At 51.7% G+C, this 11,044-nt stretch overlaps 2 protein-coding genes and 3 non-coding genes across 9 annotated transcripts; 2 read left to right on the top strand and 3 right to left on the bottom strand.

Moving 5' to 3' along the window:
- Window positions 1-224: 224 nt before the first annotated feature.
- Window positions 225-4,449, top strand: AURKB (aurora kinase B). Of its 5 annotated transcripts, none has more exons than XM_081578454.1 (9): window positions 225-316; window positions 550-621; window positions 1,787-1,889; window positions 2,000-2,054; window positions 2,266-2,457; window positions 2,749-2,897; window positions 3,000-3,148; window positions 3,812-3,986; window positions 4,145-4,449. In XM_081578454.1, exons 6-9 carry the CDS (start codon window positions 2,817-2,819, stop codon window positions 4,316-4,318), a joined length of 579 nt encoding a protein of 192 aa, XP_081434580.1. In that variant the 5' UTR covers window positions 225-316; window positions 550-621; window positions 1,787-1,889; window positions 2,000-2,054; window positions 2,266-2,457; window positions 2,749-2,816; the 3' UTR covers window positions 4,319-4,449. The 5 variants fall into 5 exon arrangements, with proteins under 5 accessions (XP_081434580.1, XP_081434577.1, XP_081434578.1 ...); XM_081578451.1 differs by having other exon boundaries at window positions 2,749-2,887; XM_081578452.1 differs by having other exon boundaries at window positions 225-304; window positions 2,749-2,887.
- A 3,063-nt stretch (window positions 4,450-7,512) lies between these two features.
- Window positions 7,513-9,334, top strand: BORCS6 (BLOC-1 related complex subunit 6). The gene has a single exon (XM_081578450.1). The coding sequence runs from the start codon at window positions 7,553-7,555 to the stop codon at window positions 8,615-8,617; it is 1,065 nt and encodes a 354-aa protein (XP_081434576.1). The 5' UTR covers window positions 7,513-7,552; the 3' UTR covers window positions 8,618-9,334.
- Window positions 9,335-10,002: 668 nt separating this feature from the next.
- TRNAI-AAU (transfer RNA isoleucine (anticodon AAU)) lies at window positions 10,003-10,076 on the bottom strand. The gene has a single exon. It is a non-coding gene; the product is annotated as a tRNA-Ile (tRNA).
- Window positions 10,077-10,470: 394 nt separating this feature from the next.
- On the bottom strand, window positions 10,471-10,544 carry TRNAT-AGU (transfer RNA threonine (anticodon AGU)). The gene has a single exon. It is a non-coding gene; the product is annotated as a tRNA-Thr (tRNA).
- Window positions 10,545-10,785: 241 nt separating this feature from the next.
- Window positions 10,786-10,867, bottom strand: TRNAS-GCU (transfer RNA serine (anticodon GCU)). The gene has a single exon. It is a non-coding gene; the product is annotated as a tRNA-Ser (tRNA).
- Window positions 10,868-11,044: the final 177 nt, after the last annotated feature.

An 11,044-nucleotide genomic window follows, 5' to 3' on the forward strand; every position in this document is an offset into this window, starting at 1 on the left:
TTAAATTTTAAAAACAAAACACCAATAAGACAATCTGAGGCTTGAGGAAAACTCTTCCTAAGCTAAAACGCTGGCTGCCTCTGGCTCTCATTCCGCCTTTTCCATTGGGCCCCTGGAGCTACGTCATGGGACACTTAGCCAATGAGAATTGGGCATAGGCGGCAGGCTCAGCCAATGGGACCCGGGCGGGAGATTTGAAAGGACCTCGGCGGGGGTGAGGGGGCGCGGCCGGGCAGATTCAGTTGTTGCCAGCGGCCAAGGTACCACGGGTTTCTTTCGGGATTCTTGCTCCGGGAGAGGCCAGGTGATCCGGCAGGTTGGTTTCTCTAGGGTGGAGAAAGGGTCCTGGAGGGGAGTGAGGCCGGTAGCAGGGTGGGGGCGGAGAGGCGAGTGCGGGGATGCTTTCTGATGAAGCCAGCTTTTGGACTTGCGCCCTTTCACCAGCTCCCCCGGCAAACACTTCCGGCTAGATCGATCCGACCCCTCACTCTCTTTTTCTCCTTTTTTTTTTTTTTGCTTCTCACGGCTCTGTTTTTCTTCTCTGCCCAGTTCCCTCCCCCTTTCCCTCTACGGATGGCCCAGAAGGAGAACGCCTACCCCTGGCCCTATGGCCGGCAGACGGTAAGGGCTTTCTCACTTCCACTCTCCCCACTAGCATGGCGACTTCCTGCTTGCAGATTCGAGATCCTGCAGAGGGCGATCCTCTTAGCACTTTTTTCCTGGCTTTGCACAAGCGCATGGGCCCCAGTCAGGTCATTTGTAGCCACATCCTATCCGGTGCTTCCAGTTTGAATTTGACCAGCCTGTGAGGACCTCTGCAGAGCTGAGCCTACTTGTCACATACAAATGGCGTCTGGGACAGAGCAGGCAGGGTCTGGCCTATAGGCCATGAATCTCAACTGTTGTCCTGAAAAAATAGGCTAGGCAGGAAATAGATATAGGCTATTTAGATGAGTTTATAAGTTTAAAAGGTCCAAGAGAAGTCTTACTTAAGAATTTGTATTTTAATGACTGGTGTGACATATGCATCTAAAAGTCTTTATTTTCCAGTTGTCCCAACATCTTTCATTGAAGAATCTACCCTCTGATTTGAAATGCTAGCATTATTGTATATTAAATTCCCACGTATATGTGGATCTATTTCTGGACTCCATTTTGTTCAACTTGCTTATCTGTAAATCCTAAATTCACTGTTTGTGAACAAGTCTGTAGGAGCACTGAGGCTCTTTCTCTCTTGGTTAAAGAAGAAAGAAGGGGCCCTACATGAGCTTTGTTCTCTGTTGGTGGGGCTTGAGTATCCTGGAGGGTCCCTCTGTCCCCTTGTCCACCAGTCACTCCCAAAAGAAAGTGGTGTGTATTACTCAGAAGTTGAAAGTGACAAGTGCTCCAGGACCATTAGAATAGCCTTCAGTGTCCCTAAAGCCTGTTGTTGCGAAGGGGTAAATACTGAGATTTGCTGAACACTCAAGGCCCCAAGGATCTTATCTGAGCCTTAACAGACTGAGCTTAGGGGACTGTGAGACTACCTCTGTTCTGAAGCTCCTTGAATTGTGGGTGTTCATTACCCCAGCCTCTACTGCCCTCTGGGGTAGGGGGCTGGGTGAATGAGTGGGGTTATGGACAAGATTGAGTAGCAAAATTGGGTCTCAGTGTTCCTCTTTGAACTGGGGATGGGGTGGGGTAGGTGGGTGGCTTTATAGCAAGCCCTGAAATGCTGCTTGTAGTGCATTCCAACCCGGTCACTAGGATAAAGGCACCCTCAGAGCTCCCCTCTGGTCCTTCTCAGGCTCAGCTTGGCCTGAACACTCTGCCCCAGAGAGTTCTCCGGAAGGAGCCTGTCACCCCATCGGCACTTGTCCTCATGAGTCGCTCCAATGCCCAGCCCACAGGTAAACTAGCACAAAGGGAGAGGATTGACCTGAGGGAACTAGGGTCTGCAGAGGGTGGGCAGGGATGAAAACATCAAAGGATGGCCTCAACTTCCCTGTTCTTTCCTTAGCTGCCCCTGGCCAGAAGGTGGTGGAGAACAGCAGTGGGACCCCGAACATCCCAAAGTAAGCTCCCCAAGCCTTGGGGTGGCAAGAGAGGGGGTGGGACAAAGGCAAGAGGAGTCGGGATGCAGGCGAGAAAGCCTGATGCATCCTCAGCTCCCCTGGAAGAGAAGCAGGACTGCAGGCAGGAGGGGTGGAGGTGCAGGGAAAAGGCAAACACCTCAGAGGACAGACTAACTACTGCTCAGCTGCTCCACCACTGCTTCCCAAACAGGCGTTCCTTCACAATCGATGACTTTGAGATTGGGCGTCCTCTGGGCAAAGGCAAGTTTGGAAATGTGTACTTGGCTCGGGAGAAGAAAAGCCATTTCATCGTGGCGCTCAAAGTCCTCTTCAAGTCTCAGATCGAGAAGGAGGGTGTGGAGCACCAGCTGCGCAGAGAGATCGAAATCCAAGCCCATCTACAGTATGCTCAATGTCCCCTGAACCAGGGCCCCCTGCTGCTCCAGCCCCACTCCTCCAACCCCACCACATCTGGACTCTCTTCTCTGCAGCTGTGGCCACGCAGCCCAATGAGCTCTCAATCCCAGCCAGAGCCTTGAATCCAGAAAATCACCTCCCATCCCCACTTAGGACTGCCACCTGACTTCCCTTATCTGGCCCAGACCTGACCCAGTTTGCCCCAATGCGACCTGTCATCTTTCCCATTTCCTTAGGCCAGGATGCAGCCTGATGCCTCCTCTGTCTCCTCTCCCAGACATCCCAACATCTTGCGTCTCTACAACTATTTCTATGACCGGCGAAGGATCTACTTGATTCTGGAGTATGCCCCCCGGGGGGAGCTCTACAAGGAGCTGCAGAAGAGCCGAACTTTTGACGAGCAGCGAACAGCCACGGTCGGGGCGGGTGGGCACCTGGGGCACTGCTGGCAGGGGCCTGGAGGCTGGGGGGACACCACCTTCAGCCCGAGGTCAGTCCTTGTCTGACTGTCTATCATTGGCCCCCCAGATCATGGAGGAGCTGGCAGATGCTCTGACGTACTGCCATGCGAAGAAGGTGATTCACAGAGACATCAAGCCAGAGAATCTGCTCTTGGGGCTACGGGGAGAGCTGAAGATTGCTGACTTCGGCTGGTCGGTGCATGCCCCCTCCCTGAGGTATGGTGGGCCAGGAGGCCAGCCCTGGGTATGAAGCCATTCAAAATAAAACCACTCCAGATCTTGTTACCCAGAGACATTTGGGGTTTTTCTCATGTAAATATATAGACACAGCAATATCTTTACAAAAATAGGAGACTCTGGGAGTTCCCTGCTGGTCCAGTGGTTAGGACTCCAGCTTTCACTGCAGGGAGCCCAGGTTCAATCCCTGGTCGAGGGAACTAAGATCCTGCAAACCATGCAGCGTGGCCAAAAACAAAAATAGGAGACTCAGTTTTGTCACCCAGATTTCTCACTTGAAACATTGGGACCTTCTTGCCATATCACTGAGAATACTCCCACATCATTTTTAATGGCTTCATAGTATTGCACAGTAGAGATGTAACGTGATTAAACAACATGTGCTTGATGGACATCTGAAATTTTTCCTTTAATTCTAAGATGAATGTTGCCCTCATATCTGATTTATTTTAAGGTACGGCCCTCAGTGTGGAAATGCAGAGGCAGTGTGTTAGCCCCACTCCTACCCCAGAGACCCCATCAGAGCCTGGTTGGAGGACCCCTGGCACATCCTGGGGTCTGGGCTCCCTGTCAGGCTGCAGGGAAAGGAGGGAAAGTCTGTATCTGAGATCCCTGCCCACTCACCCCCCCCGCCCCCCCCAGGAGGAAAACAATGTGCGGCACTCTGGACTACCTGCCCCCAGAGATGATTGAGGGGCGCACGCACAATGAGAAGGTGGACCTGTGGTGCATTGGTGTGCTCTGCTATGAGCTGCTGGTGGGAAACCCACCCTTCGAGAGTGCTTCCCACAATGAGACGTACCGGCGCATTGTCAAGGTGGGAGGCTGGCCTCCGGGGTCTGGCTGGAGTTTGTGCCAACTCGGGGGCTGGGGCTGGGAGTGGGCACACTGTTGCTGTTGATGTTAAACCCTGCTAATAGAGTGGGAAGTAGGGGCAAAAGCAGCCAGGATGAAGCCCTTCTCTCCTTCTTGCAGGTGGACCTAAAGTTCCCTCCTTCTGTGCCCATGGGAGCCCAGGACCTCATCTCCAAGCTGCTCAAGCATAACCCCTCAGAACGCCTACCGCTGGCCCAGGTCTCGGCCCACCCTTGGGTCCGGGCCCACTCTCGCAGGGTGCTGCCTCCCTCTGCCCCTCAGTCTGTCCCCTGAAATGTCCCTGTTCTTTTCTCAGTTGTGTCTGTGTCTGTATATGTGTAGTTAGGAGGAGGGGGGGTCCCCAGCCTGTTTCTGCATTTGTCTTCTACCTCCTCTTTATTTAATAAAGGCTGAAGCTTTTTGTACTGATGAGTGTAGATGTTTACAGGTGGAGACTGCTGTGGAGGAAGTCATCATCTGTGGGGAGGAGGCGAGGAAGTTGCCCATGCTGCACTGGGTGGGCACTGCATCACCAACCCGGGAGCACCCCTCAGCACTGAGAGCAACCTGTCAGCTCTAACCCCATCTGGTCAGTTCCCAACCATCCCACTTCCACATCTTTTCTTTCCCTTGCTCTGGCTTCCAGGCCTGGGGATGCTGGGGACCTCGGCTCTACTCTGCTATGCCTGCACACCAGCCATCACCAGTCGTCTCCACCCACCTTCTCTTATTACTCCCTTTTAGTTGATCTCTAATCTTTCCCTTTCCTGGGTCAGTTAAAGTTGTCTTTTTTGTTTGTTTTTCTGCTCTGGTGAGGATTTAGCACAGGAGTAAATAGAAGCTGGTGGTGTCTTGTTCCTGAACTAAGGTTTCACTGCTATGTATGATGCTTGCAATATGGTGCTTCCTGTAGGCTTTGTTGTTTTGTTTTGGCCACCCAGAGCAGCATGCAGGATCTTAAGTTTCCCTGACCAGGGAACAAACCCATTCCCTTGCAGTGGAAGCTTGGAGTCCTAACCACTGGACTGTCAGGGAAATCTCTTGCTGTAGGTTTTGATACATGTCTTTTGATCCGGTTAAGGAAGGCCTGGGCTCTTCCTAGTTCATTAAGGGTTTGGTGTTTTTTGAAGCATGAATAGGTGTTGAGTTTCACCTAATGCTTTTTCTGCATGTGTTTATTATTTATATTTTTAAGCCATGTGGTGAAGAACAATAAAGTTTCTTATTTTTATTTCATCTCAGATACTCATGCTATATTCAATTCCTAGGGCTACTGTAACAAACTACCACAAACCTGGGTGGTTTTAAACAGCAGAAATGGATTCTCTGACAGTTCTGTAGGCCAGAATTCCATGATCAAGGTGTCAGTAGCACCACTCTCCCATATAAGCCTCTAGGGAAAAATCCTGCCTTGCCTTTTCCATCTTCATGTGACTCCAAGCACTTCATGGCTTGTGGCTACATCACTCCAAGCTCTGCTTCTGTCTTCACACAGCCTTCCTGTCTTCGATTTTCTCTCCTCTGTGTCTTAAAAGAACACTAGCAATTTATGACTCACCTAGATAATCCAGGATAATCTTATCTCACAATCATTAATTATATCTGCAAAGACCCTTTTTCCAAAAAACACTGCATTCATTGCTTCCAGAGGTTAAGACACTGACATATCTTTTAGGGGGCTACCATGCAACCCACTACATAAGCCCACAGATTAAAATAATTGAAGGACAGTATAGGGCTTAAAAAAACAAAGCCAAAATCCAAAAGTCTTCCCATTTCTCTCTCCCCAGAGACAAATCCATCTGGATTTGTTCCAAATCCTTTTACAGTTTTGCTTTGTTTTTGGTATTTACTTTGTATCTCCAAATCACATGTTTCGGTCACTACTCCTTTACATTTTCAGTTTTAGGCTTTATCTATCATTTTCCTGATACAAAATTTAAGGATTTCATTCTTTCACTCCACTGCCACCAGACACAAGGGCATTTTCTGTCCCTACATCCTTCTGGTGTAGTTATATCATAATTTTGGTTAAGATTTATTCATTTGCCAATAGTTACTGAGTGCTCTCTGCAGCCCAGGTGCTGTTCTAGAGGCTGAGGGGTGAATAAACAAGAAAAAAAAAATCCTCAACTCAGGAAGCTTGCAAAATTGGTTGCAATTGTAAACAGATTGTAAGGGGAGGCCTCACTGAAAAGATAATATTTGAAAAAGGACCTGAAGGAGAAAAAAAAGTGAGCATTTTTCTTTGTAGTTGTTCAGTCGCTAAGTCGTGTCTGACTCTTTGCAACACCATGGACTGCTGCACACCAGGCTCCTCTGTCCTCCACTATCTCCCAGAGTTTGCTCAGATTCATGTCCATCGAGTCCCTGATGTTACCTAACTGTCTCATCCTCTGCTGCCCTCTTTTTTTGCCGTCAGTCTTCCCCAGCATCAGAGTCTTACATCAGGTGGCCAAAGTATTGGAGCTTCAGCTTCAGCATCAGTCCTTCCAATGAATATTCAGGTCTGATTTCCTTTAGGATTGATTGGTTTGATCTCCTTGCAGCCCAAGGGACTCTCAAAGAGTCTTCCCCAGCACCACAATTCAAAAGCATCAGTTCCTCAGCGCTCAGCCTTCTATATGGTCCAACTCACATCCGTGCATTACTACTGGAAAAACCATGGCTTTGATTATAGGGACCTTTGTGGGCCAAGTGATGTCTTCACTTTTTAATATACTTTCTTTGTGGACTCGGCCTTAAAAAAAAGGGATGGGGGGCCGAGGGGAGTTGCAAGAGCAAATGTAAATCCCTGAGGCGGCAGCATGTCTGTCTTTTCACAGGAACAGTGAGAAGACCAGTGCCTCTATGGCAAGACCAGTGTCTCTATGGCAGGAACAGTGAGAAGAGAAGGAAGAGATTAGAATGGTACCAGGGCTCTGACCTTAAGGGCCATTAACTTAATGAATATTCTACCTAGTGGCAAAATCACACACCATCCTCCAAGAGGAGACACGCAAAACCTGGTGGAGGGGGCAGGAGACAAGAGAACAGAGGAGCAAATGAAAATTCTGGTTCCATCCTGATCAACTAAGGTGCGATTCAATCCCGACGGCCCAAGCAGGATATTCTACTTTCATCCCAAGAACCTCTTTTAGGAAACCCAATTCTGGTTCCCCACTAGAAGCGGTTACTAAGCAACAATTGTGGGCGGAAAGAGCCTAGCCCCGCCCCTGGAGGACTCAGGCTTTTCAGGGTGTTCATCTTTAAGGTCTGTCTTTTCAACTTTTCGAAAGGGCGGGGCAACGAGCGCAGCTGTTACCTCCTTCTCTCCGCCCCGCTGGCTCTCACGTGTGTTCAGTCGCTCAATAACAGCTCGTCTTCTGGGACTTCCTGGTTGTCGGTACCAATCAGAGTGCTCTTCACGTCCTGACCATTGTCAGCCCGAGGCCAATCGGAGCGCCTCCAAAACGCCCCTTAAAGGCGCCGCCAAGGCCTCCCGAGCCGGGGCGAACCAATTCCTCGGTTCCTGCCCCCAACTGCAGTATGGAGTCGCCCCGGGGGCTGCCTGGGCCCAAGACGGACCTGCTAGCTCTGGGGGAACAGCAAGCTGCGATCTTCGGCGACGGCCCGGGCCAAACGCCCTCTGAGCGGCCCTCAGGCCTCCGACTGTCCGAGGAGGAAGAGGCAGAGAACGTTGGGGGCGCGAGCTGCCACCCCAAGGCGTCCCCGAAGACTTCGAGCTGCAGCTTTGTCCACCCTCCGGAATGGGAAGCTCCAGAAGACAAGCCGGGCCGTGGAGGGACGCTTTCTGGGGCAGGGAGCCGCCTGGGGGCGCCGGATCCCGAATCCGACCCGCACGGGTCCTCCCGGCGCAAGGACCCTGAGCCACCGGAGGACAAGCCTGAATCCGAGAGGGTCTGCCGTCGAGGGAGCCCTGTAGGCGGCGGGATGGATGTTGAGCAGGAGAAGGAAGACGACGATGAGGCGGCGGCAGCCGGCAGGAGTGGCCGTTCGTTCTCCAGCCGCCTTCAGGACAGCCGCAGCTTGGACGGGTTGAGCGGGGCGTGCGGCGGCGCCGCGTCTTCAGGGGGTGCAGAATCTGGCGCAGGCGGCGGGCGGCGCGCCACTATCTCCAGCCCCCTGGAGCTCGAAGGCACGGTGAGCCGCCATGGTGACCTCACCCACTTTGTCGCCAACAACCTGCAACTCAAGATCCGTCTGAGCGGCGCCCCTCAACCCCCGCACCCTGCCCCTACGCGGCCCTGTTCAGCGCCCACACCCACTCCGGCCATCCCTCCCATCGACCCCGACGTGCTGCGGGATCTGGAACGGCTGAGTCGGGAGCTGGGCGGCAGGGTGGACCGTCTGCTTCGCGGGCTGGGAGGTGCGGTGCAGGAGCTGACAGCTCTGAGCGTGGGCTGCATCCAGACCTACCGCGATGCAGTGGACTCTCTAGGTGAAGCTGTGGACATGAGCATCAAGGGCATGTACACTCTGCTGGCCCGCTGTGAAGAACTGGAGCGGGCTCTGCAACCGGTTCAGGGACTGGCGCGCCAAGTCCGGGATATCCGACGCACCTTGGAGGTGTTGGAGGCCCTGTGCAAGTGACTGGGAAGGCAGGAGAGGCCTGGCAACTCCAGGGACCAGCAGGATCCTTAAGTACTCTTCAAGGAGCCCTGCTGGGACCTGCCTGCTGAGAGGAGGGAGGCCTATATATGGGAGGTTCTTCCAGATACGTTTAGCAGGCCGGCGACCATTCGCTGGGCCTTATGCAGGTGTATATGGGGAAGTTCTAAAGGCTCTACTGGTGGGAGGGTATGATCTGCTTCTGTTCAGTTGGCCATCTGCAGCTACCTTGTTCTCCCAACTCTCTTCCCCAGTTAGAGCACCATCTCTGGAAACCCGGGGCTTTAGGTCTGGGCTTGGGAGATGTGACTGTCATATGTTATCAAGAAAGGAGAACAGAGGAGGCCCCAGCCCCTACTGTGGCCACTCTGATCTCCAGTGGTCACATCTCAGGTCCCAGGGGCTGTGGGAGCTTGTGTGGTCTTTGACCACACACCATGCAGACACGGACGCATACTTGCAGATGGATAACCTCCTGCTTCTGCCCTCTGGCCCTCTACCATCCCATTTCCCCAGTCATAACCTGGGCGGAGCTCGAAGGAATGTATTGCATGGTAGAGGAGGTGCGTTGGGAGGGGTCTCTCTGCTCTCAGGGTTCAGATAGAATTGTTGCTGGTTTTGAAGCCCACCTGTTGTGGAATGTTCTAATCAGTTTTGGCTTTCTGAGTTTTTGTGGAATTAAAGTGCTGCTGCTGCTAAGGCTGAGGCTGTGTCTGTGTGGGGTTACCGGGATTGATGAACCAAAGTAATGGGAATGAGGGTCAGTCTTTTCGTGGAGTTTTCTTGGGGCTGGTGCTGGGAGTGGGGTGGGGGTCTCAGGCCACATGTGGAAGGATATGGTTCCTGCTCCTAAACAGCAGATCTGAGGAAAGGTAAGACACAGGTATGGGCTGAGAGATAGTAAAAGCAGAATCAGAAGCAAGGAGATCTAGAAGAAAAAAGGGAGGAAGGGTTGTCTTCTCAATTCCTGAAGTGGACTGGCAGGGACTGGGTAAACTGGACATCTGGGCTCTAGAGAAAGACTGGAAACACTTGCTAGCTCCATTCTTGACCCCATTTCTCACACTCTGCTGATCAGTGCCCTATGAATGGTCTAGGACAATCTGTGCTAATTCCTGGCCGCCTTCCGTTTACAGTCACATAGTAAATTCCAGAAGCTCCCGTTATGGTGAGATTTAGAAACAGATCACAATACAGATCCAGTTCCCTTAAACTTTCCTCCTCTAACTCAAGACACTAGGTCTTTGGGCTGAATTTAAACACGTTTCTCCTCGAGGTGTGAAGAGTTCCGGAATTGGAAATATTGCTCCACACACCTTCCCTAACAAGAAATTGACAGTAAATTCTTTAAAAGAAGACTACTGTTCTGGCCCGTACGGGGATCGAACCCGCGACCTTGGCGTTATTAGCACCACGCTCTAACCAACTGAGCTAACCGGCCACCTGATAGCAAGCACTCTCAATATGAATCTATGTAAAATACAAATCACTAATCAGTCATATCTGTAAGAAAATCCCCAAACGGGTAAGCTTATTTGGGGAAACAGGGAACAGACTATGAAAACGGAATCACTTATCATTTCGGGAAGTAAAAGCGAAGCCAAAATACTGGCAAGCACAGATAATGCAAATAGGTGCTTGATTGGCAGGTCGCCGTGCCAACCAACATGGAGCGCAAGACTGACAGCATGCACTTAGCGTTTAGGCGCACAACCGGAAATAGAAAAGGCCGCCTGATGGCAACAGGTAGACTCCCGAAGAGATGTGGAAAATTATATATAAGCCAGAAACCTACGACTCTTTCCTCGAAGTGTAAAAGCAACCAACGCCTCGGGAGGCACCGCTGGGATTCGAACCCAGGATCTCCTGTTTACTAGACAGGCGCTTTAACCAACTAAGCCACGGCGCCCCGCGCGCACACCTTCCCGCCTCGTTTCCCTGGCCAGGTCAGTTCCAAGTTAGGTGACTGAATGCCGGAGTACCTTTCTAATTTTCGGTCGTACTGGAAAACAAGGTAGAAAGGGCGAAATCCGCGGCTGTAAACGGGAAAGGTTGAAGGGATGACACAAAAATTGAATCCTAGCACACAGAACGTAAGACGAAAAATTCTTGGGTTATAAAATATAAAGACACCCGCAGAAATCGCAGGCCGACGAGGATGGGATTCGAACCCACGCGTGCAGAGCACAATGGATTAGCAGTCCATCGCCTTAACCACTCGGCCACCTCGTCCACAAGAGAACAGCTTAGGATCTCCTCTCTGGGGTCTGGATTCTTCCTTCTCGGAGAAACGTGAGCCCAGCTACGTCGCGTAGGGAGGGTGTCCCGAGGGATCCGCCAGGCACCGCGAGGACGACTCTGGCAGCCGAGCGATATTCTAGCCTGCGCTAGCACCCGAATCGGCGTTGA

The sequence above is a fragment of the Giraffa tippelskirchi genome, chromosome 3 (assembly GCF_054371585.1).
Source record: "Giraffa tippelskirchi isolate mGirTip1 chromosome 3, T2T-mGirTip1v1.2.pri, whole genome shotgun sequence".
Taxonomy (NCBI): Eukaryota; Metazoa; Chordata; class Mammalia; order Artiodactyla; family Giraffidae; genus Giraffa; species Giraffa tippelskirchi.

Bases quoted from the DNA above. Each gene is read 5' to 3' on its own strand.
- AURKB (XM_081578451.1), top strand. From the start codon at position 574: ATGGCCCAGAAGGAGAACGCCTACCCCTGGCCCTATGGCCGGCAGACG. The intron at 2,055-2,265 runs GTAAGCTCCCCA...CTTCCCAAACAG, and splicing joins GGGACCCCGAACATCCCAAA to GCGTTCCTTCACAATCGATG. The intron at 2,888-2,999 runs GTCGGGGCGGGT...TTGGCCCCCCAG, and splicing joins ACGAGCAGCGAACAGCCACG to ATCATGGAGGAGCTGGCAGA.
- BORCS6 (XM_081578450.1), top strand. From the start codon at position 7,553: ATGGAGTCGCCCCGGGGGCTGCCTGGGCCCAAGACGGACCTGCTAGCT.